The sequence below is a fragment of the Lemur catta genome, chromosome 1, assembly GCF_020740605.2.
Source record: "Lemur catta isolate mLemCat1 chromosome 1, mLemCat1.pri, whole genome shotgun sequence".
Classification (NCBI taxonomy): Eukaryota; Metazoa; Chordata; class Mammalia; order Primates; family Lemuridae; genus Lemur; species Lemur catta.
Window position 1 is genome coordinate 76386424 of NC_059128.1, and position 16294 is coordinate 76402717.

At 63.4% G+C, this 16294-nt stretch overlaps 1 protein-coding gene across 1 annotated transcript in view; it reads right to left on the bottom strand.

Annotated features, from left to right (window-relative positions):
• The window catches only part of SPTBN5 (spectrin beta, non-erythrocytic 5), a 44773-nt gene that overhangs the window by 22810 nt on the left and 5669 nt on the right, over positions 1 to 16294 (bottom strand). The window contains 25 exon segments of the mRNA XM_045544745.1: positions 186 to 331; positions 526 to 661; positions 1062 to 1219; positions 2101 to 2217; positions 2446 to 2646; positions 2902 to 3088; positions 3399 to 3613; positions 4048 to 4212; positions 4680 to 4850; positions 5506 to 5605; positions 5744 to 5883; positions 6052 to 6292; positions 7261 to 7548; positions 7879 to 8118; positions 8303 to 8433; positions 8734 to 8886; positions 9611 to 9811; positions 10940 to 11146; positions 11236 to 11436; positions 11547 to 11700; positions 11957 to 12189; positions 12315 to 12453; positions 13727 to 14358; positions 15191 to 15419; positions 15931 to 16088. Coding sequence (XP_045400701.1) covers positions 186 to 331; positions 526 to 661; positions 1062 to 1219; positions 2101 to 2217; positions 2446 to 2646; positions 2902 to 3088; positions 3399 to 3613; positions 4048 to 4212; positions 4680 to 4850; positions 5506 to 5605; positions 5744 to 5883; positions 6052 to 6292; positions 7261 to 7548; positions 7879 to 8118; positions 8303 to 8433; positions 8734 to 8886; positions 9611 to 9811; positions 10940 to 11146; positions 11236 to 11436; positions 11547 to 11700; positions 11957 to 12189; positions 12315 to 12453; positions 13727 to 14358; positions 15191 to 15419; positions 15931 to 16088 — 4943 coding nt within the window.

Here is a 16294-nt window from a genome sequence, read left to right on the forward strand (position 1 = left end):
CACCTCCTTCCCAGGGAGCCTGTGGCAGGCTCAGCTTCCCTGGACCCGGCCCCCTCCAGCTGCCTCGTGGGCAGGCAGAGCCGTGTGGCCCTTGGAGCATGCCACCCTCTCTGAACACCCCAGCCCTGCCAGCCCAGCACCGTCCCCCAAGCCCACGCCACTGGCCTGGCCCGCTGGGCACTCACTGCAGTTCCTGCTGCCTCTGACGGGCCTTGGGGGCGGCGCTGTGCCCACATTCCAGCAGGCTCTCTGCCAGCTGCCCGCAGGCTGCCACCCGCTGGCCGCCCATCTCCACTTGGCGCTGAAACTTCGTAAACTTGGTGCAGAGGTGCTGAGAAGAGGGGAGGAGGTGACAGGTGACAGGGTGGCTCCCAGCTGGTTAGGCAGCAGGCAGCCCGGGCAACGTGGGGCTAGACGGCCACAGCATCTGCCCACTCCTGTCGGGAGGCCTGTCCTTGGCCAGGGCCAGCCCCCACCCACAGGCTCGGCCTTGGTGCGTCCTCCTCCCCACAGCCCGCTTCTCACCAGGACGTGCTCGGGGTCCTCTCCGAGGTCCTCTGCTCCTTTGGCTGCCCGCACCTGGCTAGCCAGCCAGCTCTGCAGGTCCTCGGCCTCCCGCGTGAACTCATGCAGCTTCAGGGTCCTCTTCAGCTCCCGGTCCCTGGGGTGACAGCCCACGGTTCCCCAGAAGTTAGTTGCCCGCCCCCCTGGGGACAGCTGGGTGAGTCAAAGCGGGTGACCTGAAGAATGGGGTTATTCATGGCCTTTGCCCAAGCCTGTGGCTCAGGATTCAGGGAGAACTGGGCATAGGAGAGCCAGGGCAGGGGCAGAGGAGGGTGGGTGTGGGGAGACGGACAGCTGGGAGCTGGGGGTGCTTAGCTCCTGCCAGCGGGAGAATTTGCGGAAAGAGGTGAGTGGCGCATGCCAAGGACTCATCCCTCCCTGACGCATCTCTATGGGCCTGGGGTCCTGGTTCCCTGCAGCGTAGGGCCATGGTGTGGAACAGTCAACTGTGGTGAGGCCCCTGTGCCCACTGGAGAGAGGGGTGCAGCTCCCCTCACCGTTCGGCTGCCAACTCCTGTAGCGCCCGCAGCCTCTCCTGGAGCCTCCGCTGCGCCACACCCAGCTGCTCGGGGCCGTCAGGGCCAGCGAGGGTTTGGGCCCTCTGGGCAAGCTCCTCCATGGAGCTGCAGTACAGAGCCAGCTCCTGCTGCAGGGCCTAACGGTGCACAGACCCGGGCCAGGCTCAGCCTGGATGACTCGTCATTACCCACCCGCCCAGCATCCACTGCCCAGCACTGTGCCCCTGAGGGCTCGCTGTCAGCGGGAAAGGTGGGTGCTGGCTAACCTGGGCCAAGGAAGGGGGGCTCAGGAGGCATTACTGTACCCCAACTTCAAAGTGTAAGAGAGGGACAGAACTAAGGAAGTGCCCAGTATAGCCGGGACATGCAAGCCGAGTGGGGCGAGGCTATAGGCATGCCCTTAGGACTGGCTCCCTGCAGGTCCTCAGCCACAGAACACACAAAAACAGTGCCCACCGGGCTGCACAGAAAAAACACCCAGATGGAGGACACCTCAGGGACAGCAGGGACCGGGATTGCCACAGGTTCTTGGGAGTCCAATCCCAGGAACGAGGAGGGGCTTCCAGGCCTCCCTCCCGTTGGCCAGGGTGTGCTTGTGGGCAGGGGTGGCTTCAGGAAGGGATTTGGTTCACCCAGAGGATGAGACTCAAAGCCTGGAAGATATCTGTGGATGACGTGGAGCAGGGGACCCCAAGAGAGGAGAAGAGTGCTGGGCGGGGGAGAGGAAGCAAGACGGGCAGAGAGACCCACAGCCGCAGGGAGAAGCAGGACTAGTACAGGGACTGAAGAAGGGAGCAAGCATGTCAGTCACAGTGCCTGGGGTCGCCTTGAGCGAAGGGGCACTGCAGGACCTGGGTGGGCCGTGGCCTGGGGCTGGCCACGTCTTCAGAAGCAAGAGAAGGGCTCTTGCTCTCCACACATAGCACAGCAGGTGCCCTTTCGGGGAGTGACAGCCCCTCTCCTCATGGCCCAGCATCCCCCAGGGCCACACAGGGTGGCGATGCTGGGGGCGTGGTACCTGGTGCTTCTTAACGAGCCTGAGGGTGGCTGCCTCATCCCTGCCGTAGTCCTGACTGCTCCCCAGTGGCCACTTCTCCTCCACCCGGCCCTCCAGCTCCGACACGTCCAGAAAGTACTGTCAAGAATGGGGCCAACTCACCTTGGCAACCTCAGGCAGGACCCTCCATCACCCCGTGGGGACATCCTGCCCCTGCTCCCCAGCAGCCTGTACAAAGGGGCATCTGTGCCCACTTGGGGACCAGCCAGCTCCTGGCGCAGAGCTCCCCAAGAGCCCCACAGATCCTCCCCTGCAGAGCCTGCCCTGACTTCTGCCACTTCCCTGCCCCCGTCCCCCTGCACCCACCTGCTGGAGGGCAACAGCCTGCTGCAGGCTCCGGGCCTGCGCCTCACACGCCTGCTCCAGCTCCGCCCAGCGGCCTTCCAGCTTCCGGCACTGCTCTGTGACGTGCTGGGCTTGGGGGTGCCCTGAGGCTCCCAGGCTGCGTCCAGCACCCAGCACCCGCTGCACCTGGCCCCAGTGAGCTTTCACCTCAGCCTGGAGCCCCTGCCACAGAGCGGCACGTGAGGCCGCTGCTCCTGGGAGTCCCTTAACCAGCGCTGTGCGGAGCAGAGCCACAGATGTGGCTCTGGCATCAGCTGTGGCAAGAACCCAGGCCAAGAAGAGCTGGGACAGAGCTTTGGAAATTGGGACACGCTGGGAGAAGGACTCAGAGGCCAGGACACCCTGGGTAGGGGAAGAGGGCTTCTAAGGTCTGGGAAGGGGACGTCAGGGATCCTGCAGGAAGAAGGCGGCTGTTACCCTGTGCTTGCAGAGAAGGCTCTGGGCGCTGCCCAAGCACTTGGCGTGGTGGGTGGGGCTGCCGCAGGGCATGTGCTCAGCCACCCAAGTGAGCTCCATGGTGCTCAGGTGGCAGAACTGGTACATCTCGACTGAGGCCTGCAGCTGCAGGCACTGGGTGGCCAGGAGTTCCTGCAGGGACTCAGACCTGGGTGGAGGGAGAGGAGACGGGAGAGGTCCCAGCCAGGGACCCCTGGGGAACAAGGCCGGGAATCGAGGAAGGCCCCATCTCAGGGCCCCAGGGCCCCACCCCACTGTCTACACGACCTGCCTGACTGCGGATGGTGCGCTGTCCCGCTTCAGATGCCTAACAGGGTCTCTGACCCTCCCACCCCAGGAATGACCCCACCCCCAGGTCCTGTAGGTGCCACCCTGCTGGCCCTTAAGTCCACACGGGGGGAGTGGCACATAGTGGGGTGAGTTGGGACAAACAGGCGGGTGTGTGGGCAGGGCCCCACCTCTGGAGGCACTTCTGGGTCTCCTCCAGGACAGGCTGGGCAGCGACCACACGCGGGGCCTGGGAGACGAGGGCAGCCAGCTGGCCGGCCAGCGCCCGGCTCTTGCTTTCCAGTTGGCTGTGCCGCGTCTGCAGCCTGCGGCTCGAGCACAGGTCCTGCCCCATTTCTGCACTCTGCAGGGCCCCCTCGAGCTGCTCCATCTTCTCCTTCACGTCCTGGGGAAGGACGCAGGGGCTGCTTTAGACTCTCCGCATACGCCATAGCAGGTGGCCCGTGGGCTCTAAGGTTGCAGTACATGTAGCACCAGATTCCTGTGGGACCTACTGGGGACCCCTGTCCCCGCCAGTCAACCCCCAACCAGCAGTGCCCAAACCTTCCCCTGTCCGCTCATGCTTCTTCCTCCCCAGGGGACTCAAGATGTGCTGACCAACACTGGGCACACGGGAGACACTCCTGTGTTGGCCCCTTGGCGGGTGAAGACACGTTCAACTTGGCATAGGCCAGAGACCTCCAGAGGCTGCAGGACTTGACGGGGCGCTCCGCAGTTAGCAGAACACCCGGACTCCTCCCCTCCCCTTTCCACCTGCCCACTCCCAGCCCAGCCCAGCCTCAGCCTCCCCCCTGTGCCCTGGCCCTCTCTCCAGCCGACCTCCAGCTGCCTCATGAGCTGCTCCTGCTGTCTCGCCTGCCGGAGCTTGTCCCCACACTCTGCCATCTTGCAGTTCAGCTCTTCCCACTTGCTGCTCAGGCCCTGCAGCCTGGACCGTATGTCTTCTTGGCCGTGGGGCGTGCTGCTCAGCAGCTGTCGCCCAACCTGGAGTGGAGACAAAGGCCCAGGAGTTTGCTGAGCTGTGGACTATGAGTGGCCACAGAAGGCTGGAGCCAGCTGGCAGAGGTTAGGGGTGGCTGGCCACAAGCCACATTTCCCAGGCTGCCTGGACTCAAGCAGTTCATGTGGCCCCCAAACTGTGGGCAGAGGTAGAAGGGCTTTTCCCCAAGCCCTGCAAGTAGAGGAGGGTGGGCCGGCACTGGGTTGGTGGGTGGGAAGAGCTTGTTCTGGTGGAGGTGGCAGGCTCTGGGACTTGCCCTGGAGAGCTGCAGGGGAAGGTGCCAAGGCAAGGGGGTGCCAGCCCAGGGCAGGAGACAGCGGGGGACCCTAGCCCCGTGGTAACTGAGGTCGATCCTTCCTCCAGCAACCGTGATCCAGGAAAACAGGTGGCGGAGCGTGGGTTGGGGATTTGAAGATGAGGAGGCCCTGCCCCCTCTGACCCGTGTCCCCACCTGCTGCAGACGCTCCACGTGTCCACGGTTGGCCAGTAGCTCGCTCTTGGCTGCTTCATGCCGCCTGAGTTTCTGCAGGATGTTGCTGGGTGCTTGGGAGGGCTCCTCCGCTGCCGTCGGCCCCTTCCCCTCCAGCCACAGCACCAGCTCCGCCACATCCCGCTTCCACTCCTGCCCAGAACCGGGAGACACGGGGGGTCTCAGTCCAGGGGCAAGGGCTGGTGCAAGGACTTACCTCTAGGGAGAGGGGTCTCAGGGACCCCCTTGGGAAAAGCGGGACCTGAGCCAGTTCTGGGGTGCAAGAGAGGTGGAGCTTGAGGTTACATGGGGTAAATGGGGACAGGGACACTGTGCCTAGAGAGGAGGAATGCCTTCAGGTCCTCCAGCCCACATCAGATCACGTATGGCCACATCTCTCCAAATGGGCTACAGCTCTGGGAAGCCTGGGGTCTGGCCCCGCCCTGAGCCACTCTGGGTGCTGAACGAAGACTGGGCAGAGGCAAGGTCTGCAGCTGCGCCTGTGACCACACAAGATCCTAAAGTGCGGCATGAGATGCTGGGGGCAGGGGGCAGGGGGATGAGGGAGCGTGCGGGGTCAGCCAAGAGGCCTGCGCTTTAGGCCCAGCCCTGTCTCTGAATGCGGCGCGGACACAGCCTGTTTCCCTAATCGGGAAAGGCCTGGCCCAGGATGCCTGGCTCACAGGGGGGGTTGTGGGAAAGTGCTGCAAACTGCGAGGTGCTCCCTGGGGTCTCACGGTCACTGGAGCAGAGGGGACCCTTAGGCTTCCCTCTCAGAGAGGCCTCCTGTCCCTGCACCGGCCAGCACCTGGAGCTGGAGGGAAGCCAGCAGCTGCCGCTTCCTCTGCTCACTCCTCTCCTGGAGCCCGGGCCACTGCGCCTGCACATCCTGCAGCTGCTCTCTGATCCTACAGGGCGGGCAGAGCGGGGTGGAGAGGGTCGGGGCAGGGCTCCACTCTGCCCTCCCCACCGCCAGCCGGGGGCAGCAGCCTGTGCAGGCCGAGGGGGACAGGGCCGCAGGCGCTACAGACTGGGGCTGGGCTCACTTGTGTGCCGCAGGGTGCCGGCTCTGAACCAGCTTCTCGCCCTGTGCCCGCAGAGCTTCTGCCCGAGGGCCCAGGGTGCCCAGGAGCTGCCCAAACTCCCGGTGCTGCTGCAGCAGGCTCTGGGCTTCCTGCACGTCCTCCTGGGGTGCAGAGACCTGAGGTCACGCCTGGGAGGATGACGTCAGCACCATCTCATCCCCCACTGCCCCAGGAGCCTCCTGCCCAGCCTGGCTTCTGGACCCAAGGGGATCCGCTCCCTCCAGGGATGGGAGAGCAACACCCCAGCTCCACGTCTCCCGGCTCCATACCCCGAGGTTGTCCAGGTCAAGGAAGGCCCTGTGGTTGGCACAGGTGGCAGTGAAACCATCCACTTCTCGGCCAAACCTCTGCAGCTCCAACCCCTCCTGCAGCCGCCGCTGCCTCTGCTCCCACGCAGCCTGCAGCTCCCGGCCTTGCTGGCCCAGCAGCCTCAGAGCACCGGCCACCTCTCGGGCGTCTGGGGAGTCCAGGGCTGCCACGGGCTGGCTCTGAGCCTCCAGCTGCTGCAGCCTGACCAGGACACAGGCCGAGGGTCAGACCCCCTCCGGCTCCCCTCATCAGCCTGCTGCCCCTCTCGCTGGCAGGGCTTGCTCCTCTGGGAGCTCTGATGCGAAGGTAATGAATGGTCCATTTGTCCCATGGGACAGCTGTGCCCCGGCCCACGAATGAACCATTGAATGTAACGGGCCCAGCACAGTGCTGAGACTGAGAGTTCCCACGCTCAGTTCCCGGCTGGCCACGCTGCAGGCGTGGACCACCAGTGGCCAGTACCCAGGCAAGTGCATACGCTGAGGCAGCACAACTCCCAGAGAAAGATCGCTCAGGGCCACTGCAAGCCCACACGGAGCCTTTGAACGATTTGAAAGGCGACCCTTTCAGCTGGGTGCAGCCACACAGCATGGGAACAGGTTCCGCCACTGTGTGAGCTAGAAAAAGGCTCCACTTCCTCTGAGCTGCTGCAGCCTGAGCCAGGCAGTGCAGTGTGGCAAGCAGAGGGCAGGACGGGTTTCAGTGCCCACCGCCTGGCCACCTGTCAAACTCCCTCAGGCAGGGCACACAGGTGGCCTGTCAGGCCGTGACATCGTCCCCGCAGGAGGACGCATCGCCATACTGAGGAGGTGGGTGTCGTAGTCCCACGTGAGGGTCCCGAGCCCGGTGACTCCAGGGCTGCCTGCCTTACCCAGAGTGGTGGGGCAGGCTGGGCTCCCAGGCTGAGGGCACCGCATCGGGTCTGGCCAGGCCCGGAGAGGGCCTCCCCTGCCGCTCAACAGCCTGGGTCCCTCCCTGAACTGTGCGGGCTGCCTGACCCCGTCCTAAGTTACGGCCCCTCCTTACAAATTTGCCCGAAGCACCATGCCAGACACCAGCCTGGGCCACTCCCCTGAGCGACCACACTGCTCTCCGCCAGGCCCTGTCTGGGCCCGATCCCCCCAGGCCTTGCCCAGCCCCAGGTGCACTCTGTCCGCCCCCGTCCTGACCTCTCCTGCTGCAGGCGGATCTCCTCCCGCAGGTGCTGGTGCTCCCACAGCAGCCGCTGGGCCGAGGCCACGTCCACCGGCTCCTCCTTCCTGCGCAGCTGAGCCTGTACGCCCTCCGCCCACAGCCGCAGTTGCCGGCTCTCATGCAGGATGCTTTGCCAGGCCCGAGCCTCGGCCTGGACCTGGGCCCGTTGGGCCACTCGTCCCTGTGCTCGCTTCAGCAGCCCCTGCAGGGTCTCCACCTGTTGGTGCAGGGGCTGGCTCTCTGCGGGGCCTGGCCCCTCGGCCCTGGGAGACAAGGCCCACTGTGCGGTTGGTGGCCTGTCCTGGGCCCCGTGCCCCACGTGTTCCCTGCCCAGGCCTGTGCTCCCTGGGAACAAGGGGACCCTCAATGTCCACCCTCCCTCGACCTAGGGACAGTGAGAACACGTGGTCCCTCCTTTCCCTGGGCGTCTTCTCACGCTGACCCACCTTTGCCTGAGCCCTCCTGACAGCACATCCTGCCCATCCTCTCCCCAGCCCAGTTCCCTTCCCGTCCTCACTCCGTCACCCTGCTCAGCCTCCCCTCTCCCGGCACAGCCTCCAGGTGCACCATCACTGTGCTTAACCCGTCCCTACTTTACGGCCACCCTCTGGAGGCTGTGGATCCGCCTCTCCAGCACCAGGATCCTCTGCTGGGCCAGGTGCAGGGTGCGGTGGGTGTCCTCTGAGCTCCCCGGCTGCAGGGCCTCCAGCCGGAGTATCACGTCTTGCAGCTGGGCCCGCGTGGGTCCACACTGCTGCAGAACACTGCACAGCTCCGCGCTGCGTGCCAGCTGCATGGCCCTCTCCTCCTTCAGGGCCTCCAGCTGCCCCCACCTGGGCAGAGCGCACGGGGGTGTCTCCAACACAGGGACACCTCCCCATGACCCTGGAGCCTTGGCCAGAGCCTCCCATGACAGAAGCTGCCAGGCTAGCTGTCCCTTGCCCTCTCCTCCCCATCTCTGACACGTCCCGCCTCTCCTCTGCATCCACCTGCACCCTGGACTGCCTCCATTCTCACCTGTGGCTCAGTTCCTCCTGTTGCTGCTGGATTTTTGTGGCGTCCCCAGGACATCTCTGCTTCAGTTGCTCAGCAGAGCTGCTGACCTCAGCCCAGCGGCCCCTCCCCACGGCCAGGGCCCTGAGGAAGTTCTGGGGAAAAGGAGGCCCCAGGCCTCTGGGGGGCTTTTTCTGCTTCCCACCTCCCCTCAAGACTATGAAGGACCTCAGACGTGCTCTCTGCTGCGGGGATGCCCGCGCTGCCTGCCTCTGGAAGGACAGCCATTTGAGTCCTTAAAGGGCTGGAAAGGGCCTCAAAATTCAAGCTCCCCTCCCCCAGACCGGACCATCATTAAGATGCAGAACCGAGCACAGCGGTGAAAGATAGGGAGGCAGGAGCCAGGTGAGGAGGGGCCAAGCATCTGAGACCCCCTCAGCTTCCAGGGGCTGTACCTCGTATTTGAGCTGCACGACCTCCAGGGTGTCGGCCTGGGGCTGCAATGTTTGCAATAGCACCGTCTGCTCCTCCAGCCACGACTGCAGCTCCCCACAGGAGCTATAGAAGCCAAACAGGGCCACCGTCTCCTCCAAGCGGGCCCTGCGGAGCTAGGGGAGGCGGCCCGGGCTGGGTGAGGGTCAGGGTCCACCCCATGGCCCGAGAGCAGGCCGAGGGGGCGCTCCTCCCTGCGGCAGCCCACCAGCAGAGCCCAGGGTCAGGTTCAGAGGGAGTCCCTGCCCCATTGCTGGGCCCCACATCCTCGCTCAGAGTCCTCTCAGCACCCACTGGACGGAGCTGGTGAGAGCTTAGGGTCAGCGTAAAGGATCCTGGCAGAGTGCACCCTCTTCTGGTTTTGCCCTGCTTGAACCCCTCGGTGTCAGCCCTGCTCATAGGTAAAATCCACACTTCTCCTGTGCGCCTTGGCTCTGTCTGGCCGAGCCCCACCTGCCTCCGGCTCTCCTCTGGCCACTGCCTCCCCAGCCTCTGTGCTCCAGGCACCCAGGCCTTGGCTCCCTCCCCTGGCCTCCTTCCTGCCTTTGCACAGGTCCTGGCCAGCACCTCTGGCTGTACCTGCTCTCTGCTTCTCAGAGTTCAAGTCTCAGCTTAAATGTCCTTTCCCCGGAGGTGCCTCCCCTGACCCCCAGCTGGACCTGGGCTCCCCTCACAGCTGCATCCACCTAATGACTTGTTGGATATCTCCTCGGCCATGATGAAAGCTCCGTGAGGGCAGGGAGCATGTCAGTCACTGCTGTGTCCCCTGAGATTGTGCCACAGGGTCTATCTAGCATGGGGTAGGTGCTCAATAAACATTTCTTGAACAAGGAGTACTACCTCTGCCAGGGCCCGCAGCCCCTCATAGTCCTGGCTCAAGCAGTCCTGTGTTTGGAGTATGGTGTTGGCGTCAAGGTCAGGGTCAAGCTCAGTGGGGAGGGCCATCTTCCAGGTGATGCTGGGGCCAGGGTGACAGTAAGCCTCACTCCAGGCCCCTGGGTTCCTGAGGCTTTCTCCAGGAGGGCTTAGGGCAGACATCACCTGTGTGGACAGAGGGAAGCGTGTCTAGAGGAGGCTCCCGCCAGGCAGCAGCAGCTCGGCCAGGCCGCCTCCTGAGATCTGCAGGACCTGCCCAGCAGCTCAGAGGGTACGCAGGGCATGGCTGCGCAGAGACAGGGCCTCCTTAGGGATGAGGGCAGAGGAGCCAACGTGAGCACAGGGTCTGAGGGCTTTGATTTGCACATCTGCAGCCACACATGCAGCTTCTTGAAAGGGGGGGCTGGATCCAACTGCCTACCACCTGTGTGCTTGTCACGACTGGGGGCTCGATGAACTGAGGAAGGGGTTTTAGAAAGCAGTCTGGTGCTGTGATTGGGCCGCCCCAAACCAGCAAGAGCTGAGTCAAGAGACAGAGAGTCAAAGGCAGATTAAGGGTCACTTTGGGCTTGGTGGTGAAAGTAAAGGGGACATTCCTGGAGGAACCTGCTTAATGCTCTGCAACTGTGTTGGGCAAAGTGAGCCAAGCCAAGCTCTACTGAGATGGCCTAGATTCGCGTGGGCAGACAGGATTCCACTACTTCTGGGCTGGGCCAGCAGGTTCTGGGCTGGGTCAGCAGGTGAGATGACGCTCAGGACTGGGGGAGGGGACACCCAAACCCAGGGGAAGGCCAGGATTCCCAGGGCAGGGCCACAAAGACTCTCCGGTTTTTTGTTTGTTTGTTTTTGAGAAAGTCTTGTTCTGTCGCTGCCCAGGCTAGAGTGCTGTGGTGTCAGCCTAGTTCACAGCAACCTCAAACTCCTGGGCTCAAGCGATCCTCCTGCCTCAGCCTCCCGAGTAGCTGGGACTACAGGCATGCGCCACCACCATGCCCGGCTAATTCTATTTTTAGTTGCCTCGCTAATTTTTTCTATTTTTAGTAGAGATGGGGTATGGCTCTTGCTGAGGCTGGTCTCGAACTCCTGACCTCAAGGGATCCTCCTACCTCGGCCTCCCAGAGTGCTAGGATTACAGGCGTGAGCCACCGTGCCGGCCCGACCCTCCCCTTTCTGCCCTCTGTGTGGTCTGGCGGCAGCGGTGGAGCAAGGGGGACGAGGCCACGAGCAGAGGCCACACCCGCATTGGTCTCGGAGGCGCTCGAGTCTGGGTCCCTTCCCGGTTCCCGCCCGCACCGTGAGCGACGCCCGGGCGGCGGCCGCCCGCGCCCGCTCGTCCAGTCCCCGCAGCTCGGAGGCGAAGGCCCGCACGGCGCACTCCAGCCGCTCGTGGCGTCGCAGCAGGGCCTCGGCGGCCGCCTGGTCCTGCCCGCAAGACGGGCTCTCCAGCGAAGAGCGCTGCTCGCGCAGCCACAAGGTCGCCTCTGCAGCGTCGGCCAAGTACTGCAGGGGAGGAGAGCGGGGCGGGCGAGAGTCCGCGGGTGCCTGCCCGCCTCGCCCCGCCCGCCCGGCTGCCCGCGCGACCCCGCTACCTGCCGGACCAGCAGGGCCGTCCGCAGCCTCGCGCCCCGCCACGCCACCCGGGTCCGCAGCAGCTGCCACGCGCCCTGCACCGCCTCCGCGCGTTCCCCGAGATCCCGCTGCGTCGGGGACCCGCGGGCGCCGAGGTCGCGCCCCCTCCGCACGAGTTCGGCGCACACGGCCTGGTGGCGGTGGAGCTCGGCGTCCAAGGCCTGGGAGGGGCAGGGCAGGGGGCTCAGTGAAGGGAGACACGCGGAGGGGGCCGGGGCCCCAGAGGACCGGCAGGGAGCTGGCGGCCGCAGGGCGCAAGGGCAGCGGACACCTTGTGTTTGTGCAGGGCGTGTGCCGTCTGGCTGAGCTCCCGGCCCAGGGCTGCGTTCTCCACCAGCCGCGTGTGCTCCCGCAGCCAGGTGTGCTCCTCCTCACAGCTGTGCAGGAACTCTGCCCGCTGCAGGGTCTGCTCCAGTAGCACCTGCCTGGGGGCCAGCGAGGGCCACCGAGGGGTTGGGGAGTCGCAGGGCATGGGGAGGGGTTCCCCACCGGGGTCAGACACTCCCCTCGGGATTTTCCTTTCCCTGGGTGACTCAGTAGGTGAGACAAAGGCTCGGGGGTAAGAGTTCTGTAGACAAAGCTGCCAGGCCGGCAGTATTTTCATATTTTCACCTGGGCAGGAGAGAATTTGAGCTACAGAAAAGTTCTGGAGAAGGTGGAGGAGTTGGGGCGGGCTCTTACCGCGCTCTGACAAGAGCCCCCAGGCGCTGGTGGAGCTGGGCCAGAGCCGTGGCCTTGGCTTGCAGCACCTCCACACCCGTGCCCAGGGAGGAGTCCAGCTCTGTGGTCTGGTGGACAAGGTGGCTCACGTGGGCTCCATGGGCTGAGACCTGGGCCTCCAGCAGGTCATGCCTCTGCAGCAGCTCCACTGTCTCTGCCAGCTGCTGCCCACAGGCGGTGGAGCTGGCCAGCACCTGGCCAGAGACAAGTAGTCATTGCAGTCCCAGGGTGCTGGGTGCCTGTGAGCGCCAGGGCTGGGGAATGTCCCCCCCTCCCCCGCCTGCTGGGTCTCCTGAAGGTCTGCTGGTCCAGTGCCCACCTGTAGCCCCTTGAGCTGGTCAGAGGCAGCCTCCACCTCTTGCAGCAGGCTCAGCACAGCTTGCATGCCTGCCACCTGCTTCCTCTGTCCCTGTAGGTGCTGAAAGAGCCTCTGCCAGCGCAGGGCGATCTCTCCTTGCCTGGAGGACATGAGAATAAGGGAGGTCTCCACTGGGCTGGGGCGGGGAAGCTACCTTGGGCTTCCTGGCCAGTGGTGGGGCTTGGCCATGGAGGAGTCCGACCTCTGTGGCTGGGGGCAGGGTCTGTGATGCTGTGAGCATCCTGGCATGGGGTGGTTGGGGCAGTGTGTCCTGCCCTTGGACATAGGCAGAGAAGCCAGAAGGGGGGCCTGGAAGGTTTAGGCCTTTAGGGCCTCTCTACCATCTAGTCCCCATCTCTTTGAAAACCCCATCCTTTCATGTGCCCGGACGAAAATCTTGATAACTCACTTTCTCACACCCACATCTGATCTGTCTGCAAATCCCATTTGGAGCTACCTTCAAAGTCTATCCAGAACCTCACCTCCACTGCCTCTCTATCCTGGAATGGCTTCGTCGTGGCTCTCTCTGCTTCTGCCTGTGTCGCCTCAATCTACTCCCAACACGGCATCCAGGCGATTATCACAGAACAAAAGTCAGATTGTGTTGCTCCTTTGCTCAACCCCCCCAGTGATTGCCCATTTGAGTGAAAAACCATGTCTCTACTGTACCCTGCAAAGCCCAGCATGACCTCTGCCCCTGCCCCTCACCCCTGTACCTCCCTGGTCTCATTGCCTGCTACTCGTTCACTTTGGCCAACACTGGTCTCCACACTGTTTTTCAAAATAGCATGTGTCCACCTTGGGACACTGCACTTGCTGTTCCCTCTGCCTAGAATCCTCTGTCCCCAACATTGACATGACCAGCCCCTTACTTCCTTCTGGTCTTTACTTAAAAGTCCACTTCCCAGCCACTGGAAAGTGGCCACCTGATCAATCCCCCTCCCCCACCACTGTGGCACCTCATATCCCCCTATCCTGCTTTATTATTTTTTTTATCACTATCTCTTATATATTTTCCTTTCTTTGTCTGCTTTCCTTAGTGGTGTGTAAGCTTCACGGAGGAGGGATTTGTTTGCCCTCCCTGCTAAATCTCCAGCACCTAGCACAGTGCACGGGATGTACTAGACACTCTAAATGTTTGTTTAGTGAACGAATCACCCAGTGGCTACCTAGGAAGGGCAGTGCTTTATCAAAAAGGATAGATGACCGATGGTGGAATTTCAAGTGTCACTGGGAGATAGATCTTCCTAGAGGGAGCCCTGAACCCACAAATCACCTCTCTCTTCTGGGGCCAGAAGGTGGCACATGTAAGGATGCGGTGTGGTGGGAAAGCCTAAGCTTGTTGTGGGGACAGTTCCCGTGCTCCAGCTCACCTGCGGGCCACGTCTGCCCAGCTGTGGTACTGCTCCTGCTGGAGGATGTCTGCAATCTCAGCCAGGGCCTGGAAGCGCCCCTCCTGGGGCAGGATGCCAGCCTCCAGCATTCCCAGCCTCTGGATGGCCGCCTCCACTGTGGCTGGGCTGGCTGGCGGGGCTCTGGCCTGCTCCAGCACCTGCTCTGCATCCTTTAGGAAGCTCTCCCGGAGGGCTGCCTTGCGCTGGAAGCGACGGGCCAGGGTTTCCAGCCGCTCCAGCTGCAGTAGCCTCTGCTGCAGGGCCTGGCTCCGTGTGGCCTCTGCCCGCTCCAGCCCTGCCCAGCGCTGAGACAGCTCCACTGGGCTCAGGCCCTCAGGAGGCAGGAAGGGCCTGCGGTTCTGGGCTCGGAGCGCTGTCTGCAGCCGGAAGAGCAGGGCCTCTGCGGTCCCTCGCTGCTGCAGCCGAGGTGGCTTCTCCTGGGTGCGGAAGGAGGCAAAGGCCACCAGTAGCTGGCGCACTGCAGGCAGCGTGTCTGGGAAGTCCTGTGCCTCCAGCTGCACCTGCTTCTCTGCAATCCAGCGTAGCAGGTCGGCCACCAGCTGCTCGTACTGGGTCTGCAGCGCCTCTGTCTCCTGGAGCTGAAGCAGGATCTGGCGGAGGGCGTGGGCGGGGGTCAGGGCGGCGTCTGGGGCAGGCCCTGGATGGAGGTGCTCCCCTCCGGACGCCAGGTGCTGGCCAGGATTGCAGATGGGCTGCAGCTCCTGCCCTCCACTGAGGAGGCACCGAAGCACTGGCACCCAAGCCCCAGAGAAGCGTGGGGCTTCCTCTCCATGACTGGGGGGTGAGACTGTGCTGCTTTCCTCCTCTTATCCTACCCCACTTGGACTCACCGCTGGGGGTTAGGGCCTGTTTCCCTTCCCTGAGCTCCCCACCCTGCGAAAGCAGCTCAGAGCCCCTGGTCTGTGCCCTCCCCCCACCCCCACCAGCTGAGACACCAACCCTGAGAACAGCCTGCCCAGGCCTCAGCCTCTGCCATCGTGTCCACAGGGTAAGAAACCCGCCCCCAAACATGGATCAGCGTAGCGTTCGCCCAGCAGAGACTCTTCTATGTCTGTCCTTGCAGACTCCCGGCTCTCTAAGCTTCTTAATCCCATTAGGCGCTTAACAGCCTGAGAGTAGAGGGGGACAGGCAGGGACAGGAAGGGACATTCCTCCCCTGGCTTCCCTTATATGCCGGAAACCGTGCTGGGCATTTCACCTGTGCGCCTTTGAACACTCACAACGGCTTCTATGATCCAGGCATTATCAGCTCCACGCTACAGAGGGAGCCCAGCGAAGTTAGGTGACTTGGCCAAGGCTGCACGGTTAGTAAGTGGCAGGGGCAGGCTTGAAACCCAGGCCTGCCTGACTGTGGAGCCCATGCTCACGTCACCTCTGCTCAGTGCCATGGTCGCCTGTCCGTGGCTTCCCTACGTCACCCACCTTAGCGAGTCTCCTCTGGAAGGTCTGCCCGCGCTGCAGGCGGGAGAAGCAGTGGTAGCAGAGGGAGACGTAGGTCATGATGGAGCGCTCGTCGGCCTGCGGGGCCGCCACGTCCTCGGGGTCTAGCAGCTGAGCAATGCCCAGCTCCTGCTCAGCCACCTGGAAAGCCAGGGCGAGGTTGTGCAGCGGCCGATCTGGACTCAGGGAGCTGTAGTCCAACAGGTCTGGCCTGGACAGAGAGCGGGAAGGGATCCTCACCAGCAGGGATCGACAGCTTTGGTTTAAGTAGATTTTTAAATGCACCTGTGCTCCTACTGGTCAGTCACACCTTACTGTGAAGTTGGTTTCCCTGACAGTTATCTGAGACCCTGGCTGAAGGCACAGGATGCCAATGGAGGAAAGAGGAGGGTTAATTTGGTGCAGGGGCCAGGCTGGTGGAGGGGGAGAAGCTCCAAAGAGCAGATACTTGCCAGAGTGAAGACTGAGTAGAACTGAGGGGCATGGAAAGTGGGGAAGGCCGCGGGCAAAGGCACTTGGCCAATCCCACGGCATTTGCTAGGGAAGGGAGGGGCTGACCCAGGCCAGGGACTCAGCCACCCTCCCTCTACTTCTGTGCCCACTTTCCTCCTGCACCAGGGCCCAGGGGCAGATCTGTGGGAGACTGGGCAGGTGGAGGACCCAGCCCCTGGAGCTCTGGGCTCAGGGGTGGAGCCTCCCGAGGCGGCCTGGCTGGGTCCCACCTGTGGGCGTGGATGAGGGCGTTAAAGCCCAGCCCATTGCTCCAGCTGCGGCAGAAGTCGGTGATGTTCACGTTGCTGTAGCGGGCTGTCTTCCGCTGGCACCAGACCAGCAGCGCTTCCTTGGCGGATAGCAGGGCTGCGCTGGCCCCGAACTCCTCCTGGGGGGGGAAGGGCACAAGGTCACCATGTGGGGACGGGGTGGGGAGCAGCAGAGCCTGCCGGCTGTGGAGAGGCAGACAGGCACAGCCGGGGTCCTGCTCCTGCCGGCCTGGGGGCCGGTGCTGACTCTTCTGTCTTCAGGGCATCTGGTTTTGCCCACTTCATCTGTGGTGGGCAGGGATCGGGGGTGAGAGAGCACCACTGT